The sequence below is a fragment of the Chlorocebus sabaeus genome, chromosome 4 (assembly GCF_047675955.1).
Source record: "Chlorocebus sabaeus isolate Y175 chromosome 4, mChlSab1.0.hap1, whole genome shotgun sequence".
Taxonomy (NCBI): domain Eukaryota; kingdom Metazoa; phylum Chordata; class Mammalia; order Primates; family Cercopithecidae; genus Chlorocebus; species Chlorocebus sabaeus.
This window is the reverse complement of record NC_132907.1, coordinates 29473651-29490331: the sequence shown is the minus strand read 5'-3', so window position 1 is coordinate 29490331 and position 16681 is coordinate 29473651. Positions and strand designations below refer to the sequence as shown.

Genomic DNA, 16681 nt, shown 5'->3' with positions numbered 1-16681 from the left:
GGAGCTACCTAAAGGGGGCTTTTTTCTATAAAAGTAAGTTTTAGAGCCACGTCTTTAGTATCTACAAGTTTACCAATGCCTCCATATCGCATTATTACAATGCAGTGTTCTTTATAAGAAACAAAACACCCATGCTAAAAAAAAAAGTACCTCAATTGGGTGAAATCTACTTCTCTAGTGCTAATGACAAAGAAGCAAAGGGCTAAGAAGGGTATGTTTTTATTGTATGTGCTAAAATATAATGCTTTTATATGCAAGTCTTAATAGTCTCATATAACACCCAGTTTGGGATGCTTTTGGAGGTCACCTAACAAGTAATTTTAAAAACACTAAGAAGTTTAACACAAATTGTAGTGTGTGACCCTCTATTGCCAGTGTTAGATATTATTATACGCCATTTAAAGGTCATTCTAAAAATGCAATATTCTAAGTGGATACACGGTTGTGCTGACAAACAACAAATGGTACTGTGGCTTCATATAAAGTGTCCAGTGAGAGTATCAGACACAGATTCAAAAAGCAAAGTTATCTTCACCAATCTGATACAAGTGGAGGCAATATGCTTAAGTAACAAGAAGATGCAAGTAGTTCCTCTAAGTGCTGACAGGCACTGAAAAAGTTTGAATACAAGTTTCCTGAATTGCCTGAACATTAAAGTATGTAACATGTGATTTTAAACTATGTATGTGTACCTAAATTGATATATATTTTAACAGGATATTTGACCTTCATCTGCATCCCTGAGTAGTTTGAAGTCTGCTGAAAAACTTGGATCTTCATTGGGAAAAAATGGGGGATTAGTAGCTTTATATATATATATGAGATCACAATTTATTTGGACATATGATTTTTACCATTTGTCTCCATACCCTCAAAGTACCAGGGCACCAATCCTTGGGACCTTCTGTAAGCAAAGATATAGTATTGATACCCCCACTTAAAAACCAATGACCCTAATTTCACACTGACAACACAATCAAGTAAAATTAAAATTAGGCTGCAAATGAAAAAGACTGACTGTGCTATTGGTTCCTCAGCAAGTCAGTAACCTGTACCTCAGTTTCTCTAGCCATTGGGTAGGGATATAAATTATCTACTTTTGTAATATCTGTCCCTCACCTATCTTATTGAGATGGTACCAAAAAAGAAAAAGAAGCAAAGATTCTGCTGGTACTTGAAAGTCCCCAAAAAAAAAAGCATAATAAACATGATTCTTTTTCTCAACAGACAGGACTGGCCAAACTATCTAGGTACGGATTCCTGCCCTACAGTCTAAAAAGTGGTTCTAATTCATGAATTTCTTTCAGATTTAGTAACAGTAAGGAGGCCAAAGTTACTAACGGTAAAAGATAAAAAGAAAGCCCTGACCCCTCACCATAGAGATAAGCTGTAAAACACAAAATACATCTTCACTATTTCTGTTTTAAATAATACTTACGCTTGGATGAGGCTTGACAGGTCAGTTAGGCCCCCAACTCCAGCAGCAGGTCCCCCAATGGCATTTGTCATCATTCCTGACATTCTAGAGTACACAAGAAATACATCACTGGGATTGGTATATATTCTTAACAGGACAACTGGACGAGGAAAACTTAATAAAATATACCCATGTTATACCAGTAGCTAGGCCAAATGTGTGTGGCTTTAAGCTCCAACTGACTGTCATTCAGAACAGTTTCATCATTTTTGAGCTAATGTGCTCAAATTAGGAGCCTGGCAAGTAGAAGGTGGGGGAAGTGTAATAAGCTCTTTCTATATACTTACAGCTGTTGAACTTGAGGGTTCTGCATTAAACTTGCTGCCTGAAATTGAAAAATACCACCTCCCATTAAAGGCAGTTAATATGTAGGGATCTTTAACAAAGATTTTTTTTTTTTAGAAAAACGAAAGGTAAACCATGTATGCACTAACATTTTGTAGAGTTTCAGTGTGCTACGCAAAGTAAATGGGAATGTAAAAGAGAGAAGGTACTAGAAAAAGTGGCATTAAGAAGACACGGTGAGGATAGAGAGATTACAAACAACACTGTTAACTGAGGATGTTGACAGCAGTTTACCTCCTACTGCTGATCAGACTAACTAGCCAAAAGGAAAAATAAGAACTTTAAAACTATAGTTAAGGGATCTCCTACACTTGAGAAGCTCCATTCCAAACGAGCTCTTAAGAGATGTGACTTTGCTCCATGGGGCCCAGCAGTTTCAATGCTTCCCATGCTTATGGTGGCACAGGGAATTATATTTATGTGCACACACACTTTTAAAACATTCTATTTTGAAAGCATCACATTTTTTTTCCCCTCAAATTGGTAATGTCAACAATATTCATGTAAAATTTGAATTTAGTCTAAATCTTTGTAGACAATAGATTTTATTCACAGACTCTCTATGAGGTGTTGGGAAAAGCCACCACTTGCTTCTCTTATCAGAAAGATCACTGACTGATTCGTAAGTAATTCAAAACTTTCCTCAAGTCCCAGTCAGGATGGGTGCCTCTGAGCCAACCCGTAAGTGCTAAAGGCATTACACAGGAAAAGCGGGATGGATGAGCTATAAACATGAAGTGCTGGTTTTGCAATCCCTTTAAACTAGTTCTGCAACAATAGTTCTTCCCCTTCTCCCAGAATCTAGGACCTAGAAGAAATTTAGAACAGATCTATGGCTTTTCCAGTCACTTTTCAGTAAGCTGTCCTCCTGTCACTTTAAGTTCTATAAAATGACCTCCAGTTCAGCAATTAATGTCTCAGTGTAACAACGAAATACATAAAGCTTCATTTATAGGTAAAACTTTCCCTTCGTAGCATGGGCCTGCTACAGATTGACCAGTTGTAGTAGAAAAGAGGGACCATTGACTGCTCTGTTTCCTATAGTAGGGGTCCCCAACCCCTGGGCCACGGACTGTTAGGAACCAGGATGCACAGCAGCAAGTTAGCGGTGGGTGAGCAAGCACTACTGCCTGAGCTCCACCTCCTGTCAGATCAGCTGCAGCATCAGATTCTTATAGAAGCAAGAACCCTATTGTGAACTGCGCACGTGAAGGATCTAGGTTGAGTGCTCCTCAAGAGAATCTAACGATTCTCCCCGTCCTGCCCCTACCCCCTACCCCCAGTATGGTCCATGGAAAAATTGTCTTCCATGAAACCAGTCCCTGTTACAAAAAGGTTGGGGACTGCTGTCCTACAGTGCTTTTTTTTTTTTGGAGATGGAGTTTCACTCTGTCACCCAGGCTGGAGTGCAATGGCATGACCTCAGCTCACTGCAACCTCTGCCTCCTGGAGTCAAGTGATTCTCCTGCCTCAGCCTCCCAAGTAGCTGGGATTACAGGCGTGCACCACCACGTCCAGCTAATTTTTCTGTTTTCAGTAGAGACGGTGTTTCTCCAGGTTGGCCAGGCTGGTCTGGAACTCCTGACCTCAAGTGATCCGCCCATCTCAGCCTCCCAAAGTGCTGGGATTACAGGTGTGAGCCACCACACCAAGGCCTATAGTCCTTCTTTATCCTGTAGTGCTTCCAGTCCTCTTCCCCCAGCTTGCTGATTAAGAGTTGTGGCCCTCCAGGGTGAGGGTTAAATGGAGGGAAAGGTTAAAGGAGCAGCAAAGTTCTTATTTGATGACTGGTATTATCTTACTAGTTTTGCATTGGTGCTCTTTGAGTTTGCAAGGTATTCAAAAACTATGTGGCTCTCTTATGGTGTTCTTCAGACACTTCTGCTTTCCCTAGGCCCCTGGAGATTTCTTATCTATTCTTTGAAAAGGATAATTTACCCTCTGGATGAATGCTATGACTTTCCCTTCAGTCTCAGGTTCTTGGCAGTCCTCCAGAGATTCTCTGTCTTGGGAACCTATCACACTTCCAGGAAAGCCTCTTGGACATATTCAGACACCCTCTCTCACAACTGTGTGTGCTCACCTCTGCTCCACTCTCATCAGTACAGTAACTGCCCAAACTACACAGCTAATGCTGCCACTGGCTTTCCAGCTGAACCATCAGGTAGAAAGTCTCCATACCAGAAAAGCCCTTTCTCAGCGAGGGCTTAAGATGAGAGCAAGCCTCCCTAATTCCTTCATCTAGGGAGCCCTAGAACTCTAATAACTCTCTCCAAAAATCTTGTTTTAATTTCTATCAACTTTGCCTTTTTTACAAGTCACAAAACATGTTTTTTATCCCCATCTTTTGCAACTCCTACATGGTGGTCTCACACCTTATTTTGGTACATAGCAGCTTGGAGCCTAAGCCAAACCTGAAACTAAAAGAATTCCATTTTTCACATCCTGTTACAATACCATAACCTGAGTCCTGGAATGGGTAACTATGCTTCAAAAAAAAAAAATGAAGTCACAAGATCTACAAAATATGTATTTGCTAGCATGGTAAGAAGGCTGAAATTTGATGAGGGAAAAATAAAAACTACCAATTGCTAAAAAGACTTATCTCACTGGGAATGAGTCATCTGTGCATTTCAGTTCAACAGAAGATTTAATGGATGCAAGACACATTTTCTGAAGGAAACAGAAGATGAATAAAAACTGATTCCTGCCTTCCAAGGGCATATCATGTGATAGAATAATTCTCATCCAAAGTATACAGTCACCCCAGGAGCTTGATATGCCCTGGGAACATCCTAAACCCACTAAATGAAAGTTACCACATACTGAACCAGAGCATGTATGTTCTCAAAAAGGCCCAGACATTATTTTGTTGGTTTGTAAGAATAGAGGACATACATATGAGATATATATATATATATATATATATATCAAACTCTAAAGATAAAAAACAAGGCAGACAATGCTGAGGGGCAAGCCTAGGGAACCGCAATGGCCAAATACTCAAACTGCAGATGTTAGATATCTTCCTAAGACCACTTTTATGTAAGAGAGTAGTTTTTAACCTTTCATATATTGGCAGATTCCTATACCAATCTCACGAAAAATAAGATGCTCTCCTGGAAAAATGCACATATACACAGATACACAGATTTTTATGTACAATTTTGGGAAAATCCATGAGCTTCCTGAAGTCCATCCATGGCCTTCCCACAGGAAGTACATGGACAAGTTAAGAACCCTGCCATTCAGCCAGAGAGAAAGGCCAGGCCACCTACAAAGGAAGCCCATCAGACTAACAGCGGATCTCTCAGCAGAAACCCTACAAGCCAGAAGAGATTGGGGGCCAATATTCAACGTTCTTAAAAGAATTTCCAACCCAGAATTTCATATCTGGTCAAACTAAGCTTCATAAGCAAAGGAGAAATAAGATCCTTTTCAGAAAAGTAAATGCTGAGGGAACTCGTTACTAACAGACCTGCCTTACAAGAGTTCCTAAAGGAAGCACTAAATATGGAAAGCAAAAACTGTTACCAGCCACTACAAAAGCACACTGAAGTACACAGACTAGGGACACTGTGAAGCAACCATGTAAGTTTGCAAAATAACCAGCTAGCATCATGATGATAGGATCAAATTTACACATAACAATACTAACCTTAAATGTAAATAGGCTAAATGCCCCAATCAAAAGACATAGAATTGCAAGCCAGATAAAAAATCAATATCAGTGAGCTGTATTCAAGAGACCCACTATACATACAAAGACACACATAGGCTCAAAATACAGGGATGAAGGAAAATTTACCAAGCAAATGGAATACAGAAAAAAGCAGTGGTTGCAATCCCAGTTTCCGACAAAACAGACTTTAAATCAAAGAAGATCAAAAAAGACAAAAAAGGAAGCAGAGGTTGTAGTGAGCTGAGATCGTGCCACTGTACTCCAGTCTGGGTGACAGAGCAAAACTCTGTCTCAAGAAAAAAAAAAAGACAAAGAAGGCCATTACATAATGGTAAAGGGTTCAATTCAACAAGAAGAGCTAACTATCTTAAATATATATGCTCCAATACAGGAGCACCCAGATTCACAAAGCAAGTACTTCGAGAGCCTCAAAGAGACTAGACGCCCACACAGTAATAGTGGGAGACTTTAACACTCTGCTGACAATCTTAGATCATCAAGACAGAAAACTAACAAAGATATTCAAACCTGAACTCAGCTCTGGATCAAGTGGACCTGATATCTACAGAACTCTCCACCCAAAAACAACAGAATACACATTCTTCTTATCACAACACAGCACTCAATTCAGTCAAAACCACACAACTACATGGAAATTGAACAACCTGCTCCTGAATGACTTTTGGGTAAATAACGAAATTAAGACAGAAATCAAGAAGTTCTTTGAAACTAATAAGAACAAAGAAACAACATACCAGAATCTCAGACACAGCTAAAACAGTGTTAAGAAAGAAATTTATAGCACTAAATGCCCAAATCAAAAAGCTAGAAAGATCTCCAGTTGACAACTTAACATCACAACTAAAAGAACTAGAGAAACAAGAACAAACAAACCCCAAAACTAGCAGAAGACAAGAAATAACCAAGACCAGGGCTCAACTGAAGGAGAGAGAGACACAAAAAACCCTTCCAAAAAAAAAAAAAATCAATGAATCCAGAAGCTAGTTTTTTGAAAAAAATTAATAAACTATAGCTAGCTATACTAATGAAAAGAAAAGAGAGAAGATTCAAACAAACACAATAAAAAATGATAAGGGGGATATTACCCCTGACCCCACAGAAATACAAACAACCATCAAAGAATACTATAAACAGTTCTATGCACATAAACTAGAAATTTTACTAATCAATTTCTAGAAGAACTTCATGAATTCCTGGACATATACACCCTCCCAAGACTGAACCAGGAAGAAACTGAATCCCTGAACAAACCAATGATGAGTTCTGAAACTGAGGCACTAATAAATAGCCTACCAACCAAAAAAAAAAAAAAAAAAAGTCCACGACCAGATGAATTCACAGCTAAATTCTACCAGAGGTAGAAAAAAGAGCTGGTACCATTCCTACAGAAACTATTCTAAAAAATTGAAAAGGAGGATCTCCTCTCTAACTCATTCTATGAGGCCAACATCATCCTGATACCAAAACCTGGCAGAGATACAACAACAAAAAAGAAAACTTCAGGCCAGTATCCTTGATGAATATTGATACAAAAATCCTCAGCAAAATACTGGCAAAACAAATCCAAGCAGCATATCAAAAAGCTTATCCACCACAATCAAGGAGTCTTCATCCCCAAGATGCAAGGCTGTTTCTACATATGCAAATCAATAAATGTGATTCATCTCATAAACAGAACTAAAGACAAAAACCCCATGATTATCTCAATAGACGCAGAAAAGACCTTCAATAAAATTCAACATCCTTTCATGTAAAAAACTCTCAATAAACTAGATATCGAAGGAACACATCTCAAAATAATAAAAGCCATATATGACAAACCTACAGCCAATATCATACTGAATGAACAAAAGCTGCAAGTATTCCCCTTGGAAACCAGCACAAGACAAGAATATCCTCTCTCACCATTCCTATTCAACATATTAATAGTATTGGAAGTTTTGGGCAGGGAAATCAAGCATGATAAAGAAATAAAGGGTATTCAAATAGGAAGAGAGGAAGGCAAATTATCCCTATATGCAGATGATATGATCCTTTATCTAGAAAACCCTATTGTCTCAGTGGAGAAGTTTCTTAAGCTGATAAGCAACTTCAGCACAGTCTCAGGATACAAAATTAATGTGCAAAAATCGCTAGCATTCCTACATACCAACAGGCAAGTCAAAAGTCAAATCACAAATGAACTCCCATTCACAATTGCCACAAAAAGAATAAAATACCTAGGAATACAGCCAACAGGCGAAGTGAAGGAACTCTTCAAGGAGAACTACAAACCGCTGCTCAAGGAAATAACAGAGGACAGAAACAAGTGGAAAAACATTCCATACTCATGGATAAGAAGAATCAATATCATGAAAATGGCCATATTGCCCAAAGCAATTTACAGACTCAATGCTATTCCCATTAAACTACCCTTGATATTCTTCACAGAATTAGAAAAAACTATTTTAAAATTCATATGGAAGCAAAAAAGAGCCCAAAGAGCCAAGGCAATCCTAAGCGAAAAGAACAAAGCTGAGGTATCACGCTACCCAATTTCAAACTATATTACAGGGCTACAATAACCAAAACAGTGTGGTACTGGTACAAGAACAGACACATAGACCAGTGGAACAGAACAGAGAACCCAAAAATAAGACTGCACACCCACAACCATCTGATCTTTGACAAACCTGGCAAACGCAATGGGGAAAGGATTGCCTATTTAATAAGTGGTGCCGAGAGAACTGGCTAGCCAAATGGAGAAAATTGAAACTGGACCCTTTTGCTATACTATATATATACAAAAATCAACTCAAGATGGATTCAAGACTTAAATGTACAACCCAAAACTTATAAAAACTCTATAAACCTAGGCAATATCATTCAGGACATAGGCACAGGCAAAGATTTCATGACGAAGATGCCAAAAGCAATTGCAACAAAAGAAAAAATTGACAAATGGGATCTAATTAAACTAAAGAGTTTCTTTTCCACACCAAAAGAAACAATCAACAGAGTAAACAGACAATCTACAGAATGGGAGAACATTTTTGCAATCTATCTATCTGACAAAGGTCTAATATACTGTATCTATAAAGAAGTTAAACAAATTTACAAGAAAAAAACAAACAACCCCATTATAAAGTGGGCAAAGGAAATGAACAGACACTTCTCAAAAGAAGACATATATGTGGCCAATAAACATGAAAAAACAGCTCAACATCATTGATCATTAGAGAAATGCAAATCAAAACCACAATGAGATACCATCCCACACAAGTCAGAACAACTATTATTAAAAACTCAAAAATAGGCCAGGTGTGGTGGCTCATGCCTGTAATCCCAGCACTTCGGGAGGCTGAGGTGGGCGGATCACCGAAGGTCAGGAGTTTGACCAGCCTGGTCAACATGGTGAAACTCCATCTCTACTGAAAATACAAGAATTAGCCAGGTGTAGTTGTGGGTACCTATAATCCCAGCTACTCAGGAGGCTGAGGCAGGAGATTTGCTTGAACCCAGGAGGTGGAGGCTGCAGGGAGCCGAGATCCCACCATTGTACTCCAGACTGGGTGACGAGAGTGAAACTCCATCTCAAAAAAAAAACAAACAACAACAACAACAACAACAACAAAAAAAAACACATGCTGGTGAAGTTGTGGAGAAAAAAGGAATGCTTTAATACTGTTGGTGGAAATGTAAATTAGTTCAACCATTGTGGAAGACAGTGTGGTGATTCCTCAAAGACCTAGAAAAAGAAATACCATTCGACCCAGCAATCCCATGACTAGGTATACACCCGAAGGAATAGAAATCATTCTACTGTAAATACACATTCATACGTATGTTCACTGCAGCACTATTCACAATAGCAAAGACATGGAATCAACCCAAATGCCCATCAATGATAGACTGGATAAAGGCAATGCGGTACATATACACCATGGAATACTATGCAGCCATAACAAGAAACAAGATCACGTCTCTCGCAGGGACATGGATGGAGCTGGAGGCCATTTTACCATTTTACTTAACAAAGTAACACAGGAAAAGAAAACCAAATAACACATGTTCTCACTTACAAGTGGGAGCCAAATGATGAGAATACAATGACACACATAGGGGAACAACACACACTGGGCCTGTTGGAGGGCAGGGGATGGGAGGAGAGAAAGGATCAGGAAGAATAGCTAATGGATGCTGGGCTTAATACCTGGGTAATGGAAGGATCTGTGCAGCAAACTACCACGGCACACATTCTACCTATGTAACAAACTTGCACATCCCACACAAGTACCCCTGCACTTTGAAATAAAAGTTGGAAATTAAAAAAAAAAAACCCTGCTATAGCCTTATATCAACACTCCACTACAACTACCAACACAAAATCTCACTTACTTGTTTCTAAAAAAAAAAATTGCATAGCTACATAGCTCTAAGGAAAACAAAGCCAGCAGAGGCAGAAAAGAAAGTATACTCACCATACTAATGAAGGCTGGATTATTTATCAAGCTAGCCATGTCAAAGCTCAGTCCAGTTCCTGTCTGTAAAACAATTATATCTCAGAATCAGTCCAACGACTACAATTACAATAACTTATGAGTGACAGAAAATACTTCACTCATTCGGCATTAACAACTTACAGGACTGGATACCTCTCTTAACTTCTGTTCTGCTATTTTCAGATTTGACTTATAGGAATCATTTTCAGGGTCAAGATCTAATGCCTTTTGATAACTTGTAACTGCTTCTTCAAATTTATTCATGGCAGTGAGGGCCAGCCTGAAGGGAATACAGAGTACAAGAATATGAGATACATGATTAAAGAACATCAGGACATCACAAACATCGTCAAACGTCTGTCTGTCTTGGTATTCAGTTCTAATCCAGATTACACTTAATTTATTCACTGTACTATGGCTCACAGGAGTAAAATTCCCTCCAACTTAAGATTCTATACATTTGAACTCTCGCCATTCTGCTTGCTGACAACCTGGTTGTCCTACAGATCATGAATTTAATGCTAGAGATTATCTTACTTATTCTACCATTTTTTAAGCCTAATATGTAAAATAATTTGCTTTATAAATGCCTAGAGTAAGTTCCAAAAGATGTGAGCTGACAATCCTGTGGTCACAAAACTCCATGATGCTAACACCATTTTTAAGGACTCTAAACTGTATTTGTGCTTCAAAATAGCCCACATGCTTTTTTCTTCCTAACAGAGCAACAATAAATATCAATTTGCCATTAGGAAAACGGGCTGTAGTTATCAGATAACTATTCCTGATCAAAAGAGGTAGGTAAAATTAGCATCCTTTACAACTCAAATGACAAATTATACCAGACACAAGTCAAAGAGTTATTAAATTTTAATGTTTATATTTACCTAGTTATTCACTTATTGAAAAATTATTATAGAACTAAACAATAACTGTATATATGGTGAGATGGTATTAGGGGTTTCTGTTTGTTTTAGGTTTGTTTTAAACAAATTACTATTTTCTTTTCTCTTTTTCTCTTTATCGGAACCTAATTCATTTTCTACCAGTCAACCATGTATGATACTTTAACAGAGTCCCCAGTTAATCAAGAGTCAAGTCAGTAACTATTTATTGAAACTCTATGATGTATAGGAATATTATTAAAATAATATCTAAAGACACAGAGGATCCTGGCTATCCACAGTGGTCCATGTCTCTAATCCCAGCAGCACTTTGGGAAGCCAAGGTGGGTGGATCACTTGAGGTCAGGAGTTTGAGACCAGCCTGGCCAATATGGTGAAACCCTGTCTCTACTAAAACTACAAAAATTAGCCAGGCATGGTGGCAGATGCCTGTAATCCCAGCTACTAGGGAGGCTGAGGCAAGAGATTTTGCTTGAACCCAGGAGGTGGAGGTTGCAGTGGGCCAATTTAGAGCCATTGCACTCCAACCTGGGTGACAGACTGAGACTCTGTCTCAAAAAAAAAAAAAAGTGTCTAAAGATACCAAGGATTCCACAATGAAAAAGATAAAGTTCCTAGCCCAGGCATAGTGGCTCATGCCTATAATCCCAGCACTTTGGGAAGCTGAGGCAGGTGGATCACTTGAGGTCAGGAGTTTGAGACAGGCCTGACAAACATGGTGAAACCCTGTCTCTACTAAATACAAAAAATTAGCCAGGCATGGTGACACATGCCTGTAATCCCAGCTTCTTGGGAGACTGAGCCAGCAGAATTGCTTGAACCCAGGAGGTGGATGTTGCACTGAGCCAAGACTGCGCCATTGCACTCCAGCCTGGAAAACAAAAGCGAAACTCTATCTCACACACACAAAAAAAGATAAAGTTTCCTGACTTTAAGAAAATTTCATTCTACCTGGGGAAGACAGGAAACCAGGCAACAAGCATGCAAATAAAAAGGGCAATATTGAAGAGAATGAATAGGAGAGCTGCTCAAAAAGTAGCCACATTGGAAAGATCTGAGGGATGTAAAGAAAGTAGTCATGAAAATATGGGAGGAGCATTATAGTGGAAACAGCAGTCAACAGAAAGGTCCTGAGAAAGATGCAAGCTTGGTATTCTTAAGGTACAGGACAAGGGCTGATGAGGAGGGAACACAGAAAAGAAAGCACAGAGAGATGATGTCAGAGAACAGTTGGGTGCCAGATGATACAGGTCCATTGCTTGGAGTTTGAACTTTATTCTGGTTGCAATGGAGTCACATGATATAATTTGTGCTTTTGAAAGCTCACTCTGGCTTCTATGTAGAGGATCTACATGGGCAGAAGTGTAGAAAGGAGGCAGAGAGATCAGTTAGGAAGCTATTGCAGTAGCTTAGGTAAGAGATGTAGTTTGGACTAGGGCTATATGCAAGATAGCGATCAACACTTGGATTCAAGATATATATGGAAACTAAAATTGACAGGACTTGCTGATAGAGTATCAGTACTTATGTCAGGTGTAATAACAATGAAGGATGACTCAGGCTTTTGACCTGTGCATGGGAGAGATAAATAATTGTACAATGTATTGCGATTGCAAAGATTTTGGAAGGGAACATGAGTTCTGTCTGGGACATGTTAAGTTTAAAATACCTATTAAGCATCCAATCAGAGAGTTGAAAAGTAGTTGAATATATGAGTATGGAGTTCAAACAATATAACTTAGATTCAATAATATATATAGTTGATTCTTATTCACAGTAGTCCTGTTCTATAGTCACCACGAACAATGAATTAGCAAATAACTGAACAATTGTTCCTAGGGAAAATACAGAGTTAGGTTCCTGCAAATATGTAAATAGTCATATTTTCATCAACTGATCAATATATAATCTTGTTTTTATGTGTGTTTCTGATTAAAGAAACTTTATTTAATGTATATTTTTTATTCATTAGCATTGAACTCATAGCCAATGGCACTAACTCATGCCTGAATGAAGCTTGTCTCATAAACGTATTTTCTCCATAAGGCACATTACAATCCTCTTGCACTTAGGAACACTAGATAACACTTCAGGCTATACTTGGGGGCCACTGTAAACAGCTAAATCAAAAATAAAAGGCACAAAAAAACCCCAAAAACGTAGCACTAAATAGACTATTTCAGCATGAGAGCTGAAACAAAAAGGTAGAGCAGCACCTTATTCACCCTCAGCTGAGATCGGGAACATCAGAAGACACATTTTCACTAATTGTGCATGCCATGAATGACCACAGAAGCAGTGTAAATATTGATTTGGAGATTACAAATCAATTAGCAAGTAGGCAAATTCATAAATACAGAATCTGCAAATAATGAGTATCAACTGTATATGAATTTTAAAAGCATGGAACAGGATAAGCTGAGCAGAGAGAATAGACAGAGAAACAGCAGCAGCAGAGGATGCAACCCTAAAATACAGCATTGTTTAGAGACGGTAGAGAGGAAGGACAAGCAAGGGAGACTGGAAAAGAGCATCCATTAATGTGGAAGGGGAAACAGGGCAAGTGTGGCATCAGGATCCTAGAGAGTAATGTATTTTGACAATAAGTTAATAGCGGCCGGGCATGGTGGCTCACGCCTGTAATCCCAGCACTTTGGGAGGCAGAGGTGGGTGGATCACCTGAGGTCAGGAGTTCGTGACCATCCTGGCCAACATGGTGAAACCCCATCTCTACTAAAAATACAAAAACTAGCCAGGTGTGGTGGTGGGTGCCTACAATCCCAGATATTCAGGAGGCTGAGGCAGAAGAATCACTTGAACCCAAGAGGAGGAGGTAGCAGTGAGCCAAGATTGCGCCACTGCACTCCACCCTGGACAACAAGAGCGAAACTCCATCTCTAAATAAATGAATCAATAAATAAATGAATAAGTTGGCTTATGAAAAAATAAATGAATAAGTTAACTGCACCAAATACTAAAAGACGGTGTATGGTGAGGATACAGAGCTGAACACTGGCCTAGGCAAAATAAAGACAACTGGTAACCTTGAATAGAGTTATCTCAGTAGACTGATTGTATTACTCAGGGTTCTCAAGAGACAGGGAACCAATAGTGTGTGTGTGTATATATATATACACACACACACATAGAAATATGAAGAGATTTCTTGTGATGGACTGGCTCACACAATTATGGAGGTTGAGAAGTCCTACCATCTGCTGTCTGCAAGCTGGAGACCCAGTAAAATTAGTGATGTAATTCCAGTCCAAACCCAAAGACTTCAGAACCAGGACAACTGATAGTGTAAGTCAGGTCCAAGTCCAACGGCTTAAGAATGAGGAATGCTGAGGTCCAAGAGCAGGAGAAGATGGATGCTCCAGCTCAAGCAGAGACAGCAAATTTGCCCTTCCTCTATTTTTTTGTTCTATTTGGGCCCTCAAAGGAATGGTTGATGCTTACCCATGTTGGTGTAGGTGATCTTCTTTACTCAGTCTACCGATTCAAATGCTAATCTCATACAAAAATTAGCAGGGCATGGTGGCTCACACCTGTAGTCCCAGCTACTCGGAAGGCAGGAGAATCGCTTGAACCCGGGAGGTGGAGGTTGCAGTGAGCCAGGACTGCACCACTGCACTCCAGCCTGGGTGACAGAGTGAGACTCCATTTCAAAAAAAAAAAAGAAAAAAATGCTAATCTCTTCTGGAAACACACTCACAGACACACCCAGAAATAATATTTTACCAGCTATCTGGGCATCTTTGCCCAATCAAGTTGACAAATAAAATTAAGCACCAAAGTGACACAGAACAGAAGTCCTACTGGAGTGAGCTGAAGAGGGAATAAGAGATGACAAAGATAAAACAGCAAGTACAGATAACCATCAGGGTCATAGAACGAGGAATTGAGAAGTGGGATGGTGGCTGGAGGGGAACACTGGGCAAAGGGATGGGTCCAACTAATGATTTTTTTTTTTTTTTGAGACAGGGTCTCACTCTGTCACCCAGGCTGGAATGCAGTGACATGATCACAGCTCACTGCAGCCCCGACTTCCCGGACTCAAGTAATCCTCCCACCTCAGCCTCCCAAGTAGCTAGGACTACAGGTGTACACCACCACTCCTGGATAATTTTTATATTTTATAGAGATGGGGTTCAAGCATTTCTCCCACCTTGGCCTCCCAAAGTGCTGGGATTACAGGTGTGAGCCACCGCACCTGGCTCAGTGAATGATTTTTTACGAACTTATCACATGCCAGGCATTATCATCTATTAGAGATGGAAGAACTAATGTTGTAGAAAATGAAGGGGGTTGTAATAGTTGCAAAGTTGTGGAGAAGGTACAAGGGGATGAGATCTTAAAGCAAGAGTGGAAGCAATGGTCTTAAGTAAGAATGCGCCTTTTTTTTCTTTTTTTTGAGACAGAGTCTCAATCTGTCACCCAGACTGGAATGCAGTGGCTCTATCTCAGCTCACTGCAACCTCTGCCTCCCAGGTTCAAGTGATTCTCCTGCCTCAGCCTCCCGAATAGCTGGGACTGCAGGTGCTCACCACCATGCCTGGCTAATTTTTGCATTCTTAGTAGAGACGGGGTTTCACCATGTTGGCCAGGCTGGTCTTGAACTCCTGACCTCAGGTGATCTGCCTGCCTTGGCCTTCCAAAGTGCTAGGATTACAGGCATGAGTCACCACGCTCAGCCAGAATGCTTCCATTTTAACAAGAAAAAAAAAGGCATTCTGTGTAGATACAAATGTAGGTAGACTGATGGATTAGCAAGTAGGAAAATGAGTTGTTTTTCTTCAAATCATTTTCTTCTCAATTAAGTGTAAGGCAATTGTGTCAGTTGAGAGTCATCATAGAGGGAGTAGTGGAAATTTGAAGGGAGAGGAAGAGGTATGAAAGAGTCACATCAGAGTGTGGAAAGGTGACTATAGAAGGAAATAGAATAGAACTGTCTGCAATATTGAGTGCTCATCTGAGATTTGTGGTCATGGACAAATTAGTCGACTAAGTACGATTATATAATTTTTCTCCAACAATCAAATCAGTCATCAATCATCTCACTTCCAAGTCACAGAAATTGTAGTCATTTCCTCCCTTATGTTTTATTTATCTTCTTCTTAGTTCAGAGGGTACAATATTAAGCAGGAAATTCAAAACCAAGCCATTAAGGACAGCATACCTGATGCTATATGGTACTACTTGGAACATTCTCCCAGAACTTACCCCATTCTCCCATAGGCCTTACTGTACTTTGAATCAATTGCTATTGCTTTTTCACAATCCTTTATCGCATCTGTATAGTGACCTAATTTGCTCTGAGCAGCAGCCCTAAGAGAAAGAAAAGAGAATTTTATTAAAGGCAGTTTTCAAGGCACTAATTTAGATTTTTCAGGTACTAATAACACTACCTTTTTCTTGTTCCAATTTGTAGATCATTCCCACTAAATTTCTAAGTCAAACTGTCTAAGATAATTATGTAATAAAATGAAAACAAAACAAAACAAAAAAGCTCAGAAACTTCTGTGCAGAAAAAAGTATGCAGGCTGCCTTTCACTGTTTGCTTTGCTATAGAAAGGAGAAATATGCAAGTCATACAACTGGTCTACCTATTTATACCCTTTCTAGTTTGTCCAAACAGAAAAGTGAAAAAGCTAGGACATCTGGGCTACTATGGAGGCACAAAGAGTGAGTGATTGCTGTGAATGGCTACACAGAGGGTTGTGCTATTATGACTTTAACAGTAGGGTTAAAGTACAAGTAAAAGTGATAT

At 39.3% G+C, this 16681-nt stretch overlaps 1 protein-coding gene across 4 annotated transcripts in view; it reads right to left on the bottom strand.

Annotated features, from left to right (window-relative positions):
• The window catches only part of SGTB (small glutamine rich tetratricopeptide repeat co-chaperone beta), a 60520-nt gene that overhangs the window by 4496 nt on the left and 39343 nt on the right, over positions 1 to 16681 (bottom strand). For 3 of the 4 annotated variants that reach the window (XM_007973948.3, XM_007973947.3, XM_007973946.3), the window contains 5 exons: positions 16135 to 16239; positions 10148 to 10286; positions 9986 to 10048; positions 1765 to 1802; positions 1439 to 1522 (listed from right to left, as the gene is read on the bottom strand). In XM_007973948.3, the coding sequence (XP_007972139.1) occupies positions 1439 to 1522; positions 1765 to 1802; positions 9986 to 10048; positions 10148 to 10286; positions 16135 to 16239 (429 nt within the window). The remainder of the gene's footprint in view (positions 1 to 1438; positions 1523 to 1764; positions 1803 to 9985; positions 10049 to 10147; positions 10287 to 16134; positions 16240 to 16681) is intronic. The other variant, XM_007973950.3, reaches the window with a different exon arrangement.